Genomic DNA, 16907 nt, shown 5'->3' with positions numbered 1-16907 from the left:
TACGGGAACTTCTTATGACCCCGTTCTCAAATCTAAATGTAATATCCTTTTAGACCATAAGCATGAATGGAAATCTTAGTTCTTGTTTTGAGCATTAACAATAGTGTAGATTAAGAAGATACATGGTGGATTTTGCAAATACGTTTCTTGAAAATTGAGCCTGGTCCTACTTGGGCTTCACAGTAAGGGGACCCACTGAAATGAATAAAGCTTGCTTTAGCCCAAGGCTTGTGGAATTGGTATGTTTGATACTTTCATTTATTGAGAATAGAAGTGTCATTATTATTTTTTGTCATTTTTCTGTTGCCCATTGTACCTGGGGCTTGCCCAAGGGGTTGCTAATGCAGAGAGAAAGAGAGAGACCAGAGAGAGAATACTCTAGCAGCTCCTCTGTCACTTTATATGGAATCTAGAGGGAGAATAAGCTGGAGCAGAGTCACTATGGGGGGAGAAAATATTTTTTGCAAGAACATAGAGATATTTTTTCTCTCACTTTCCACATCCTACTATAATGATATTAATTAAACTCATTTATTTATTAATGAAACTTTTAGACCAAACTTCATTACAAAGAATCAAAGAATGGTTACAGGCATATTATAAAGCACACTGGAAAATCACCACCACTACCACCATCACCATCCATTGGTTATAAGATCACCAGTATCCTAAAACCTATGATAGCCTAAACTTCAATCATCAAATGCTCAGGAGAACAAATAGGATTCCAGAAACAGGTCAAAACACATTAGTGTTGGTGTATAGTATTCTCCTTCAGGTGGAAAGAATTCCACAGCTGGGGAACAATTGCAGAGAAAGCCCAGTCCTGCATTGTGGTCCTGCATACAACAGCTGAAAATGAGACATTAAAAAGGATCTGCTGCTGATCCCAATTTTTGGATTTGATGATATAGGGAGTGAAGCTAAAACAAATACCTCAGTCCCAGACCATGCAGGGCTTTATTAATCAGTTGTATCACCTTGAATTTGATCCATATATGTGCCCAGTTCAGACTCCACAAAATGGGAATAATAATAATAATAATAATAATAATAATAATAATAATAATATACCCCGCCCAACTGGCTGGGTTTCCCCAGCCACTCTGGGCAGCTTCCAAAAAAATATTAAAATACTATACTACATCAAACATTAAAAGCTTCCCTAAATAGGGCTGCCTTCAGATGTCTTCTAAAAGTCTGGTAGGTGTTGTTCTCTTTGACATCTGGTGGGAGGGCGTTCCACAGGGAGGGTGCCACTACCGAGAAGGCCCTCTGCCTGGTTCCCTGTAATTTGGCTTCTCGCAGTGAGGGAACCGCCAGAAGGCCCTTGGTGCTGGACCTCAGTGTCCGGGTAGAACGATGGGGGTGGAGACGCTCCTTCAGACAGACATCGGGCTTTGCTCTAGTAGCTGCATTCTGCATCACATTCAGTTTCAAGGGTAGTCCAGCATATAGCACTTTGCAGTAACCTAAACAGAAGATTACCAGAGCATGCTTTACTGTGGCCAGTTTGTTTTTTTCCAAAAAACAGGCATAGCTGGTATGCCAGCTGAATTTGGAAATAGACACTACTCATCACTGAAACTAGCTAGGCCTCAAGAAACAGTGCTGAGTATCCCTAGACCAGGCTTCCTGAACCTCGACCCTCCAGATGTTTTGAGACTACAATTCCCAGCATCCCTGACCACTAGTCCTGCTAGCTAGGGGTCATGGGGGTTGTAAGCCAAAAACATCTGGAGGGCTGAGGTTGAGGAACCCTGCCCTAGATTATGAACCTAGTGAGTATGGCTTCATGCAGAACAGACTGTTCACCCAAATCTGTGACAAAGGAATTGCCCACCAGCAGTGCCTCTGTCTTGTCAAGATTCTGTTTCCGTGTATTGGTCCTCATTCAACCCATTACTATCCACAGGTTCTGGTTCTTTACCAAAACATCTTCATCCGGTTCAGATGGTGTGGAGAAATAGAGCCGAGTACAGTATCATTTGCAGATTTATTCACTGATAATATCATAAAACATCAGGGCATTGTGCAACAGTAAAACAAAAATCACCCTTAAAAACAATACATTGCACTACCCCTACCTGTTTCCCAGAACCAGGTAATCAACCAGAGTGAGCAAAACCTGGGCAAACAGCCAGATTGAAATTGGCCATGATAGGTCTGCTAAAGATTACAATAAAACGTGTTATAATTGGGACTTGTGTTGGTTAGTATGACACTGATTAAAGAGTGTTGGAAACACCAATGATGCAGATTGATGCACCTGCCTCAGGGAACAAAAAATGCAAGAGGTGGTGTCCTGCCCTTCCCACCACTTCCATTACTGCTGGAACATGCCCTCTCTCATTTTGAAAACGCTCTGCCTCTCCTCCGAGTTTAGCTAGAAGGGGCATTCCTGTGTGTGCCATTCTCACTTGTCTTTCCTGCCCCAGGGCAGAGAAGACAAGCAGCAATGCTTTGAGGAATGTTCCAGCTTTCAGCAAGGGAGAGACATTCTAATGGTGGCAGAAGCTGTGGTGGGCTGTGGTAGGGGGAGCAGGAGATGGCATGTTCCTCTTTTACCTCAAGGGGAGAAAAAGGACAGGCCAGGTCAGCATTTCTGAGCCGGCAAGGTTAAATGACAATAAATTTGGTGGACTGAATGTTCATGTTCCAGCTTGTTTAAGCTGCTATCTCATGTAATCTGTTCCCTATATTTAAAATGGAAGCGATAGCTAAGTGCTTTTCTGAGTTGCTGAATATAAATAGAAGTGCTATATAAATTGGTGGTATAAAAAAATTCATAGAGAGGGAATGTAATTAGTACTCTTCTCATCAAGAAAAGTGAAAATAGATTTCAGGGAATAAAAAAAAAGCCCCATTTCCACATGCTTATTTAACTGTAAACAAGTTTAATGGATCCCACTTCAGAGCTGACAAGAAATACCAGGATGGCATGAGAAAGGTTTGGGCAATTTAAAATATGTGAACCCTAAATTATTTGAGGCTCAGTTATAGAATGATACCTAATAGTGATTGCTCCTTTAGTTATTGTTCTACAAATTATTTTATGCTGTCTCTATTTAAGGAAGTTTCTTTGCTGTCCGTTATTACTCTTGGTTGGTTTTAATTATAGCTGTATATTTTAATAATTTTGCTGTAAGTCACCCAGGGAATGTTTAATGATGGACAGCTGTATGCATTTAATATATAATAACACACAAAATGGAAATGCAGCTCCATTGCAAAGCTCTATTACAATCATATCTCTGATGAGTTTGGTAGGATGATCAGCTCCCTATTTGAGCAGTTAATGTATCTTCTGTTAATCCCACCTGTTTTTCTATCAGGGAGCAAAAATACATTTTAATTAATTTATTTCCTGGGCTGCATTTGGTCATAATTCTCATTTTAGTCTTCTATAAACACAAGCTACACTTAAACCTTTCCCCTGACAGGACTCAAGGCAGATAAGAGCAGCTAAAATTTAGGAAAAAACCCAATCATTAAGAAACAATTAAACGAGTCCTGGGAGGATTAAACATGGCTACTCTCAGACTTTGAAACCCCCTCCCTTTGAGAAGCTAGACTGGGTCTCTCCTTGCTTTCCTTCCACCGGCAAGTGAATACTTTCTTGTTCAAACTGCTTTTAATGAAAGGGCTGATGCTGCGCTGTTTTTATTGTAATTATTTGTCCAGTTTTAATAGGGGTGGGGTAAGGATGTCTGTAGATAGGTGGCTTTAATTCTATCAATGTTTAATTGTTTCTTAAAGTGATGTTTAATGGAGGAGAGGGGAGGCACTTCAAAGAGTAGTTTGGCAAACCCCTCTCTAAAGTGCCTCCCCTCTATTACAAGGGACTGGGGGTTGGGGTGAGGGGAGGAATGGGTGAGGTATAAAGGGAGGGTTGCTGGTTTTGGGTCAGATTCAAAGTTCAAAGTGAGGAGGTGTTGGCTAGGTGTGGGAGAAGGGAAGTTGGCAAAAGAGTTGTTGGGTAGGCTGGGTTGCCAAGTGAAGCATGTGGGGTGGCAGCCCTAGTTAACAGCGCTCATATGTTAGCTTTTCTTGAATTTAAAATTGTGCTAAAAGTTTTGACACTGACAGAAGGATTGCTTAGCTATTTTTTTTTTAATGAAGAGGACAGACCCAAACCATGAGATTAAATCAAACCTAAATTGACAATAAATCCACCCCATTTTAAAAACATGCTGCTATGAGGGATAGGCAAACAATAAAGTCAGGTTTATAGGGTTCAGAAAAGCACAAGATACCACAACAATATTTCGTCAACCTGGAGTGCAAAGGTTTATCAGACTAAAATGAATCAATTTTTCTTCCAGCATACTGCATTTGGTTAATGACAGAGAGGCCTTTTTCTGCCTTTCTTTGGCAGAAAAAGCTCTCATTTATTAGATACAGGTCACCTATGTCAAAATTAATTGAAATACACTTGATTTCATAACAGTCGTAATGCGTTTAGGCAGCATATTTGTCTGTATTGTCAGACAAAGATTTCTTGCTTGAGAATATTTCTAAGGTACATTCGCTTCGATCAGAATTCATTTTGTCCCTCATTTCCGATGCCTAATTGTTATGTATTGCTATGCATATGTGTTTTCCTTTTTTTGACAGTTACAGGTTTCTGTTTCTTTAAGAAATGCAGGCTATGGAATTTTGCACTTGTGCCTGCTTAGATCTAAATACACCTTGCTGAGAAGAAAAGCAAATGGGATCCTACAGTGATAAATTAAGAAAGTGTATAGATTGTTTGGTACATGATTTCAATGTTACAGGCTTTGAAATAACCTGGGTGGACAGGGGAAGTCATTGGCTGGGGGAGAAACAGCACGATGGTTGTATCCAGACTAGCTGCTTAAAAGCATGGATTCTTTAATGAGAGGCATGATATTTTTTATAGGGAAAAATTGAAGAAGGTTGTACAGTGGAATAAACCAAAATGTGTGTGAGCTTTAGCCCATCTTCTGAACAACAGAGTGCATGAAAAACTGCTGGTCTGCACGCACCCTGTCTTTCTGATTTTGAAAGCGCTAAGTAACTTCCGCGGGAGGCAGTGGAGGACAGAAGTGCCTGGCGTGCTCTGGTCCATGGGGTCACGAAGAGTCGGACATGACTTAACGACTAAACAACAACAACAACAAACAACTTCTCAGTTCAGTTTGGGGACTGAGCTACATTCATAAAGATAAAGCGCTTTATAAATGTTTTTACTTATGCCAACTAGTTTTCTTATATGAAGTTTACAACACGTTTAACTGAATTGCTTTTTTGACGTGTCTAGATGCAGCCTGGGTTTCTATTGGTGGGGCACTATAGTATATAGTGAAACCAGTAATTGTGAAGTAATGGGGCAGGATCTGATATTCTATCAGATGAAAAACTTTAAATAGCTTGATTTACAGTTCAAACATACCTCTGGCACTATGTTGTTACTTTCTGCAAAGTTCCTAAATGGGAATAGTAAGCTGAGAAATAGAAACATATGGCACAGTAGGTCGATAGCATTTGTGACAGCACTAGCTATTTCATTTAAGACTGCAGTAGTGAACCCAGTTGTATCCTCACCAGTTCAATGAATTCAGTAGGACAGACATATACACATGAGAGGAACTGTGTCTTGTCTTAGATGCATTTTATTCAGGCCTTTTTCTTCTGTACTGATAAATAAAAACTTATGTATCTTTTTTAATTATCTGCATTGGAGCCTATGCAGTTCTCTGACAAGCTTTTCCCTCATGGTTATTAATTAGTGCTAGGGGAATATAAAGTAATAATTCAATTTTTATTCCATGTAACTAATTTGTTGTTTTAATTAAATGGAATAGATTCAGTGATCTGGGCTCCTTGTTTAGATTTAGCCATGGGCTGGCCTTTGCAATTTCCTAATTTACATCACACAAATATGATTTTTTTTAAACCACAACAGAATAAATTGGTAGAAATTTGATTGGGTCTGCTGGGCTCCTACATACCTGTCCCAGTAGTGTAACTTCATATGTTCAGCAGAGAAGCAAGGAATACTCGTAGGAAGCTTTAAGATCAAGGGAAATGTTGAGTTGTCTATAGGATTGTAGTGAATTCTCAGCAAATTACCAATTTCCATACCCTAGTTCAGAGGTGGTTAGCCCAAGAGGTTTTTTTGTGGTCTACTAATACCCCATATTTGTTATTTGAAGAAGAAAAATATTGATGGTTCCTTTAGGTCTTCTGCTGTGGTGCCATGATGCTTAAAGGTCTTTTGTTTACAGCTGTCAACTCCACTGTTTATCCTTTAAAATAATAATTTTTAAAAATCTGACTACTCTCATTAGCACCTGTCGTGATGCCTAAAGGTTCTTGTGACCCCACATTACCCACAAATTTGTCCTTGAATTTAATTTGCCACTCCAGCTTTTACACTCCAGCCATTTCCACATTTACTTATGATCCCTTGGAGGGTTGACCATGGCTCAGTGTGGTACGCAGTACCCCAAAAGCTTGGTCACCCCCTTAGTTGGTTGTTGTAACAAGACAGTTAACAGTTCAGGCAAGAAGAAGGGGTTGCTTTTTGTTTTCATTGGAGATTATAGAAACAGGAATATATTTATTGGAGCTGATCTTTCGTCTGAACTGCGCAGGCTTTTCAGTTACTGTCCAAACAAGAAAATAAGCATTAATTGAAACCTCCTGCACAACCATGGCAACATAGGTTTAGTTGACACTGGTTCCTGCCCAAAATGGCCTTGGTAAAGTTTCCCTATAGTACACCCTGCAGATATATTCATGGGCTCAGTATGTTTGATTGTGCCCCATAGCAGCTTCCTCACTCATGAGCTTTCTCCCTTTCCTTCATATTTATTCCACCTGACAGGTTTGTCTTGGGATGCTCTTAGTTCACTTACTTCTCAATTGTACACTGTTTCCTACACAGCTTCCCCTTCCCTGGGTTGTAGGGGAACTTGCAAGGGAAATTAATTTAGTCTCTTATTTTCCTGGAAGGAAAGAGTGCTAGAATATGAACAAAACCTGCGTAATATATATTAATATGTTTTACAATAGACATATTTGTGCACTTTTTCATTATAAGAGGGAATATCTATGAAGAAAGGAAATTATTGAAATATTCATTGAATAAACAGATCTCAGAGAAATAAACTGGACACTAGTTTGATGTGATCATGCCAGCCCTACCTAACTAGTAAAGGTAGCTTACTAGCTCACCAAAATATGTAATATATCTTGGAATGCAAATATTTCAGTAGGATATCAACTGGAAAGAAGCCACAAGAGACTGGAAATGGACAGTGGATTTTAAGAGAGCTGAAAGTCTGAGTGGTATTGCTTTGCTTGGTGTTTATCTTTCTATTGCCTCTGGTGAAAGCAGGATGGATGTGGGCACACTAGGATCAGCAGTTTCTTTTTGAAGAAACTAAATCAGCTCTCTCTAAAACATTATCAGCTATTTTCAGCCTAAAGGTGTGGGAAACTCAGAAAATTCCTCTTGTGTTGCAGAACAGTCCATTATGAGGGTGGAGCCGTGTCAATTCATGCTCGTTCTCTTTGGCGATTGGAGACTTTGAGGGTTGCGTAAGTAAAGAACCTTTGATTTAAAGCAATTCCATTATGGCAACAAATGTCCCCGCTCTTTAAAATGCAAGCTTTCTCTTGAGAATTTTTTTGTTTTTATGCTGAAAGACTGATGGCAATTTGGAAATGTACTTATTTACCCAAGTCATAATCTACAATTTTGCCCTTTGAAAGTTTCACATGGAATTGATTTCCAATATGGGTTTGTGACGCTATTACAGTTGTCAGATAGGTGTCAGTTTCAGGCTTTTCCAAATGCTGATTTGGGACAAGTTCCACAAAAATTGATAATATTAATCAGTAAATGCCAGCAGCTGTGGGAAAAAGTTGTACTATAAAGCTGCAGCTGTTTATGTTCATGTTTTCTGATGGTACCAGAGCCAGGCTAATGGAACAACATTTTTCTTCTTTTGGCTGTTTGGGAACTAAAACTGACCTTGAGAATTCTAGTGCAGTGAATGAGAAATAGGTTCCTTTACATTTCCCTTGTGCATTTTTTTAAGAAGTGCATTACCTTCTTACCTAGGATTGCATAGGAGCTGTTAGGTAGGTGGTCTAACAAATGAAAGCCTACAGTCCAGGCTAACACATATCCTTGACAGCACCTCCAGCCATTGGAAGATACTTGACAGAGGAATACTTACCTAAATTTCAATTTAACTGTGATATTGAGTCATCTTTATAGATAATACAAGAAACATAGAAGAAATGCCTTGCAACTGTCAACAGTATCCAACTGCTCAGTTCTCCTGCTGGTTATGAAATCAGCATTGGCGTGTGCTAATCTTCTTCACACATACTCACACTCGGTGCATGTTATAGGCCAAATTGATGTCTTATGTGAGGATTGTGTATTTATTGTGACTAGGAGCCTCATTGACTTAAACGGAACTCTGTGTTCTGCAGCCCCCTATTGGTAGCACAAAAGAAATGTGCTGAACTAAGGAGAAGCCTTGCTATTTGCCTTTTTCAGTCTGAGATGGATGTACAAAGTACAAGCAAAAGTATGCACCTGCGAGTTCCAGTTGTGTTTCCTAGGTTGTAATGAAACAATGTTGTGTGTGGGTCATCTTCATCTGTGTGGGTGTGTGGAATTCTGTTCTTAGAAGAATTTAGAGGATTCTCTGAATGTGCAAGTAGCAGTATCAAATCACCTGACTGGCTTCGCTGCCATGAAGCTTTTAGGTGTTAGGTGACATGGTTATGGCAGTGCATTTGTTTTTCCAGCTGCTGCTAGTGAGACTTCCAATACTGAGCTCTCCATCTCTCCTGTTGTCTTCATAAGCCACATAATTGTCTTGCTATAGTAGGCCTTTAAGGAAAAGAAGGATGCAGCCTTTACATGAAGTGGTGTCTTCCACCTGTTGAAATAATTCATATGTTTTTGAAATGGGGAAATAGAACATCTTGGATGCAGCATTTCCAGATGCCTCCACATACATGAAATGGAGTCCACCCAGGTGCCTCTTGTGAAAGCTTCAAATCTCCTTTTCATTTCAATTAGTTCTTGTGGTGAGCAAGCCATTCGCCTTGACGCAGAGCTCTCTGTGCACTCTGATGTCCACATGAAGCACTTGTGACTGCGTGTCCAAAATCTGTAATGATAGACAAATTTATTGTCCCAAATAATTCACCTCTTGATCTGCTACCTCTGTTGAGATGAGCATGTAGCCTTTGCTGGCAGCTAGCTTCTTGTGTGCATTAAAGTTATCTTGCCTAAGAAATCACTGCTATGCCAATGTGCCATTCATTCTGAAAGTAAAACCAAAATGTTAACTCAAAAATGGAAAATATTGTTGTTTTTATAAAATTGAGTTCAAATTACTTTTTAAATCACCTTTCGTTTGACCTTTAACTATGGAATTTTACATGATCTAAGAATGCAAATTTGAACCTTTTTTAGGTGGAGTGGAAGTCACATTAGATGGGGCCAGCCGTTCCGATTAAGGCATATAACAACAGGGAAGTATCTGAGCCTGATGGATGACAAGAGCCTTCTTCTAACAGACAAAGAGAAAGCTGATGTGAAATCTACAGCCTTTTGTTTTCGGTCTTCCAAGGTAGAAAACTCAAGTGCAGTGACAGATAGTGTAAACTTGATGGAAACATTACCATTTCCAGTTGAACTATAATTTCTTAGCAGTTGGGCTGTGCATGCTTGTAGCATTCTATGAAATTAAATAGCAGTGGACCATAAAAGTACACAGAGGTGCAAGTTGTGAAAGCAGATCTTAGATCCGGCTCCTGCAATTGTCTTTCAATTTCATTTTGTTATGTTGGGTTTTACAACATCTGGAACACTACTCTTTGGATCTTAATACCTACAGGCCTGATATATCATGCATTTGATACAAATTCCATTTAAAGTACAGTGTGCATTCATACACTTTTTCACTGTTAGTCTGTTTGTCATAAATTACTCTCTATATAAGTTAAATCGTGACCCTTTTAAAGTCAGATGTGTATTTGTATTGATGAAACAATTTCATAAGAGTGTTGGGAAAACATGTATTAATCTAGGGCTGCCAACTAATACTCAGTTGGGAGTGAATCCAGTTCGGCTTGGTGAGGACTGCACTGTTGGCTAATCTTTTTTGCACACCCATTTTAGACTTTTCACACTCCTGCCCCATTGTTCAGTAGATGGAAGCATGTCAGTCTTAATAAAAAGCTGCATTCTGTCTCTTCAAACTGGCATCTTTTCTTTAAAACTTTTCTTTAAATCTTTAATGTTCATACAATAGCTTTAAAGTGCATTGTGTACTGTACTGGCTTTTTATTTGATGGATCTGAAAGAATCACAGCTTCAGCGCAATGTCATTAAGTTTATTAGAACTGAGTGAAGCTGAAAAAATGCTGCTAGAGCCAAAGTGATTTACTGTAATTTTATGTGTATGAATCAGTCCAGTTTGGAGGATTCCCATAGGCTCAGTTGAATCTTGTTTCATCACCTTTATATACACATGCGTATATCCCATATAGGGAGAAGGGGAGCCTATGGGAATCAACTGTGTGCAGGTGATGTGGATGACAGGATTATGCCTTTCAAATTTGTGCATAGTTAGTGTGTTAGAATTACTATACTTGAAAATGTATAAACTTAAATCCAATTGAAGTAGGTCAGCTTGTATGCACAAATGCTATCAGTTTTAATGCTTACTATTTTGTATTTAGGAAAAGATACTTCACCTTTCAAAATTTTTAAATGTATGGGCTAATGTATTGCATCTTCTTTAAAAAAGGAAAAATTGGATGTGGGTATAAGAAAAGACGTGGAAGGAATGGGAGCACCTGAGATAAAGTACGGAGACTCAGTCTGCTTCATACAGCATGTTGACACTGGATTGTGGCTCACGTACCAGTCAGTGGATGCGAAGTCTGTAAGAATGGGGTCTGTGCAACGCAAGGTAAGATGTTTTACACAAAGATAGCATATATTTATGTTTAATATTATGCGAATGAAAAGGCACTGTCGGTGTGGCATTTTACATGTCAACTTTTCCCAAGTACTAAATGTGCTTCCCTATCAAAATAACAGTAGGCACCGAATCCTTTGGGACAGAATTTCATGTTACAAAGATTACAAGGCGGCTGGTGAAACTCTAGTCCCATGCCGCCACCACAAGGTAGTTCCATATAACCTATAGAAGGGCTATTTTTTAGACAGAGCTCACTGGAACTCAGCATGTAAAGCACTTTGAGCATTTGGGAAGACTTCTGTACAAAATGATAGTTTTCTCCTTTTGTGATCCTTGTTCTTTGATTTTGTTTTTGGCAGGCTATCATGCACCACGAAGGCCATATGGATGATGGCCTAACATTGTCCAGATCTCAGCATGAAGAGTCACGTACTGCACGAGTAATTCGTAGTACCGTCTTCCTTTTCAACAGGTTCATAAGGTACATGATTTGTTCTGGTTGAAAATGAATACAGTGGTGCCTCGCAAGACGAAATTAATCCGTTCCGTGAGGCTCTTCGTATAGCGGTTTTTTCGTCTTGCGAAGCAAGCCCATTGACAGCTTAGCGGATTAGCGCTACAGCTGTCAAGCGGCTTCCAGCGATCAGCTGTTAAGCGGCTTATCAGCGGAACAGCTGATAAGCGGCTTAGCGGCTTAAAAAAAGGAAGAAAAAAGCGAAAAAACCCCGCAGGGGGATGCAAGATTTTTTTCGTCTTGCGAAGCAACCCCATAGGGGAATTCGTTTTACGAAGCGCCTCCAAAACGGAAAACCCTTTCGTCTAGCGGGTTTTTTGTCTTGCGAGGCGCTCATCTTGCGGGGCACCACTGTACCTTAGCCTTAGCTAGGCCTTAGTACCTGTAAGTTAAACAAGCAAACATTCTACCACTGTCTCCACTCCCCACCCCACCCCCATTCATCCGTTGTCACCTCCTATATCAAATTTTAGACTGTATCCCCCTGGGAACAATGACTTGTCCACTTGTTGCGCATAAAGCACAATGTATACCTATGACACTATGGCCTGGTTTATGAAATACTAAGCTATGGTTTATTTGATCATCCAAACCAGGCCTTGCAACATAAACATAGTTTATAAACCAGCAACCAACCATGCTCATAAACCTTGGTTAATGTTAACCATGGCTGAAACCTGGTCTATTTAAATTAGTGGCGACTAACCTTTGGTCCTCCAGATATTATTTACAACTCCCATCACCTGGCACTGTTGGACAAGCTGACTGGGACTGATGGGAGTTGGAGTCCAAGAACATTTGTAGGGCCACAGGTTGGCCACCCCTGATTTAAATTGTCATTACCATACTTACCCTAATGGGCAGCACAAGAAACACATGACAAAAATTAAACATAACATCTGTAGTATAAAATGTTATGGGGTTTCAGCAGGAATTTATGGGATATGCACTGATTGGAAGTGAAGCAATGTGACTACTCTGAAACCTTTATAGGCATCAACAGAACTGAAAGTGATATTGTGTTTGACTGCCCAAATAGCATCAAGAGCACACACAAAAATCATGAATGCACAATAAATAGAACGTTTGGAGGGCTCCTTAGACTGGGAACATGTCATACTTAGAAGAGCTGTACAATTCATTTTAGGGGCCTTGATGATCTCAGCAAGAAAGCAAAGTCTTCCACAGTTGACTTACCCATTGAGTCAGTCAGCCTTAGCCTCCAGGACTTGATTGGATACTTCCATCCACCTGATGAGCATCTAGAGCACGAAGACAAGCAGAACCGTTTAAGAGCACTGAAGAATCGGCAGAATCTCTTCCAGGAAGAGGTAGCAGTCTTGGTTTGCCTTTGGTGCATTACTTTTGGGACAGGTTAATAATTCTTTCAGCTGACATAATGATTTGCATAAGGTTCTTTGAGTCAGGTTTTTGTTTGGTTGGAAAGAAAACATGCTAGAAAGAGAAAATGTTTTGAAAAGTTGGTGGTTTTGTATCCCCTTGTATTATGTGTGTTTTTGAAGGCAAACAACTTTAGGGGAAGATGTGTAGAAATTTATCTGATCATCTAATTTTGCAACCGCATGGAAGCATCCTTGTTGGGTGACAGGAGAACTGCTTGCTAGTCTCAAAGAAAAGTCATAACACTAAATCATTTAGGATGTAGTCCTAAACCATAGTTTAGCATTCAGCAACAGTGAGCTTCAGGCTCACACATTCATTATGCTTCAACTGATAACTCTAGATAATTAAGCTATGATTTGCTGAAATAAGTCAATATCATAAACTAGTTCTATCTTGGCTTGTTAACTGAAAACTCTAGTTAATTAAAGTATGATTTGTTGAAAGAAGTCAATATCATAAACTACCCTGGCTTGTTGCAGTGAGCTATAATTTATTTTAGCATTGACATACTGCTTAATCATTAGCATTTCTCAGCATTTATTAAACTAATCTCAGTGTGTCCTTTTCAAATGTAAGAATAAAACTCAGTTGGTAAGAACTAGAAGCATACTCCTTGAAGCCATTCCAGGGGAGACTAGTGGGTTGTTTGCAACTGTGAGGCTCATTCATAGTGTTAAAGTATGCTTTAGTGTTTTAATGCAGAGGTGGCAGACCTGTGGCTCCCCATAGGTTGCTGGACTAGAAGTCCCATCATCTAGGACCATTGGTGATGCAGGCTGGGGCTCATGAGACATGATATCTGGCAGGCCACAGGTTACTCACCCAAACCAGACTTCTGTGACCGAATGCTTTCCCCCCAGAAAAAAATGGCTAATGCTTGCAAATGCATTATTCCCAAAAAATGCAGTGATGCAGGGAGTGAGAGCTGTATCAAGCTTGAACAAATACAAGAATAAGAACTCTCCAGAGAAGGAATAAGGTTGGGGTTCTCAAACAGGACACATGTGGGCACCACGGTGGCCTTAGAAACCCCCTTAGCACCCACCAATTTTATTTTATTTTTAAATTAAGGTTTTGTGGCTTTTTTGGTATTCTGTGGGGTTGCTTGTTTTTAGGGGTATAGCATACTTTTTTGGTTTGTGTTTTTATTTATTTTGGGATGATGTTGGCATTTTGCCTGCTTTGGGGTGCATGTATATATGCCTGTATTGTTTTCTTTTTCCTTCTCCTTTGTTTTATTGTTTGTACCTACAAAGCTCATTGCAAGTTGTTTCCCCCCTGTTACAACAACTTATTATTATTTGAGATAAGCGCTATTTCTCTTGTAGGGTATGATCAACTTGGTGCTTGAATGCATTGATCGCTTACACGTATACAGCAGTGCAGCTCATTTTGCTGATGTAGCGGGGAAGGAGGCGGGAGAGACTTGGAAATCTATCCTAAACTCATTGTATGAATTACTAGGTAAGATACGCATTTCAGAAATGGCGATTTTTGTTATCCAAACATACACAAAAAAATGCTAATGAAACCCCATAGGGTGGAATTCAACATCGTGCTATTACAGACATTTCATGTATGCAAGCATTCCAGTTTACCAAATAGAATGATTCCCCTTCCCCATGTGTTGTTCTGGGTTCTACTGTCCACTCAAACCATTTTAGGGAGTGTGTCTGTGAGGTGATAGGAGGGGATCCTTGTTGCACAAGCAGAAACCCTTGCTTAGGGCTTCAACTGACTGAGTTTGCTAGGTGAAGCCCATTCTATACGTTAAAGAATTTATATAGGATTTTCTTATAAGAGAAAATCTTTGCAGGGAATAAATCTCTGACTTTATTGAAGCATCTCATGCTGCCCTGCGAGTGCTTTTATTCATTATTTTGGTTTGGGCCAATATTTAGGAATATTGTTCATTCAGTCCTGTTTTCCATAAGCTATAGCTAAGATGTATGCTGGATAGCAGATAGCTGATGTTTCCATTATTCATAGCCTTTAATATATACCAGATGCATTATCAGAATGCAGACTGAAAGGAAAGCTTTATACAGAAGAAAATTGTTTCTATCCATGTTGTGGCTAGCCATCAATTTAATTAAAAAATAATATGTAACAAACTGATTGCATTTTCCACCCAAAGGAAAATTGTTTTTTTAGTGATATTTGATAGTTCCATAAATATATTGCTATTGAAAAAGAGTTACAAATATATTACTTCACAAGACAGTTTAATCACTCTCAGTTACTCCACAAATTAAATATAGTGCTAATATAGTTCATTTCTGTGTGGGAAGGTGAGACTTGTGAGTATAATGAATTATGTTTCCCAGTTCCATTATCAGTAATACATTTCTTCTACAATATTATTTTCAAGAGTAGCTCATGGAACTTATTTTCCTCTCCTGGCACAATAGGTCTTCCGGGAATATCTGTGTTCCACAATTAATTGTAGAGTTTACCTGACCTGTGGTAAAATTAGCTGCAGCTCTGATGCTTCTAAATTGGGAGTTTATTAAGATTCTTTCTTGATTGCTATTTTAGCTCTGAAGCTTGGACTGTGTAGGATAGAAAGATGGTTTGTTTTGGATGACGACGACAATTGCTTCTTCTTATACATACCCTCAAGCCATTTTGTCTGGTGATTTATACCAGGGAACAGACATTCTGCTGAAGTTCACTAGACTCAGATCTAGCAGTGATCTGGGCAACACTAATTTACAAGGAGAGGACAGCATTAGAAATTTCTGAATTTTTCTCCAGAATCCAAGTCAGAGAAGACTAACTGGCAGAAGGGCTGCTTACAGAAAAAAAAACTGATGCTGGCAGGAGTGAGGGAGAGGAAGGTCTTCCATGAGGAGTTCCCAGGGCTCCCTGTGAATGGACATTTTCCACATTAGTTCTTCAAAACAGTTAGTCTCAGTAAAAGTAGATGTGGGAGAGGCCTTTGGACTTGACCAAGCAGTGCGTGTGAGTCTTAATGGGGGATATTTTCCTGTTTGAATTTAATACACAGGAGTCAGGGAAGGCATTCAATGTAGCTTCCTGATGGAGCATAAGCTCTGAGGAAGGTTTGCCCAAGCAAAGTGACATGGAAACATAATTTTATAATGTGAGTTGGTTTTTCACCATACAGAATAAAATATAAAGTGTGTGCTATTCAGGATGGGTTGCATGGAGAATGCAGCCTATGTGGTAACAAAGTCTATGAATTTTTCACCTTTTGTAAAGATGACTTTAGGCTGCAATCCTAACCCCACTTAACCTAGAAGTAAACCCCATTTATGTGAAAGTATTTGCTTCTAAGTATAAACGGGTTGGATTACACTGTAAGACATATGTTCTGTATTAACTAATGTGATGACAATGCATATGACAGTTGGTAAAATAAAAAAAAAATCACTCTTTTCATTCTTTTCAGCTGCTTTGATTAGAGGGAATCGTAAAAATTGTGCCCAGTTTTCTGGCTCTCTTGATTGGCTCATTAGTAGATTGGAGAGATTGGAAGCATCTTCTGGTATGTATTTTTTTAAAATCAAAACTAGACAGCCCATTAAAAAAATCCCTTGCTTTCACTGTTGTACAATCTGCTGCTGTATCTTTTTAAAAATAAAATGGCAAGCATGTGTTAAGTTCTACTCTTTGGGCAAGTAAAAAACACACATTGTTTTTTTAAATCACAGAAGATTCATGTGCAGGAATGATTTTACACAACTTAAACTGGGGGTTTCTGCTGTACAGATACATGCATAATCTTGTGAATATGCAAGAGTTCCATTAATTTCAGCTGAGAATATTTAAAGCAGGGGCTGCCTGCTCATACCACACTTCCTTTTCTGTAACCTCCCCTATTGCATAGAGACCACCCCGTGGTAGCCTCCTGGTTCTCTCCCCACCATATTGGAGATATTCAGCCACCTTTTCACACACACTCGGTTCTGAAGCATCCAGCTCCTATTCTGCAGCTTCCTTTGTACCCGAACTTTCACTTTATCCTACTCCTATGC

General features: G+C 39.4%; 1 protein-coding gene across 12 annotated transcripts in view; it reads left to right on the top strand.

Moving 5' to 3' along the window:
• The window catches only part of RYR2 (ryanodine receptor 2), a 240254-nt gene that overhangs the window by 71000 nt on the left and 152347 nt on the right, over positions 1 to 16907 (top strand). For all 12 annotated transcript variants that reach the window (XM_081905768.1, XM_081905767.1, XM_081905764.1 and 9 more), the window contains 7 exons: positions 7495 to 7569; positions 9473 to 9629; positions 10812 to 10976; positions 11348 to 11469; positions 12650 to 12833; positions 14235 to 14370; positions 16322 to 16417. In XM_081905768.1, the coding sequence (XP_081761894.1) occupies positions 7495 to 7569; positions 9473 to 9629; positions 10812 to 10976; positions 11348 to 11469; positions 12650 to 12833; positions 14235 to 14370; positions 16322 to 16417 (935 nt within the window). The remainder of the gene's footprint in view (positions 1 to 7494; positions 7570 to 9472; positions 9630 to 10811; positions 10977 to 11347; positions 11470 to 12649; positions 12834 to 14234; positions 14371 to 16321; positions 16418 to 16907) is intronic.

This window comes from Podarcis melisellensis (genome assembly GCF_964234715.1).
Source record: "Podarcis melisellensis genome assembly, chromosome: 3".
NCBI classification, from domain to species: domain Eukaryota; kingdom Metazoa; phylum Chordata; class Lepidosauria; order Squamata; family Lacertidae; genus Podarcis; species Podarcis melisellensis.
The sequence above is the reverse complement of the archived record's forward strand: the minus strand, read 5'-3'. Positions and strand labels throughout refer to the sequence as shown.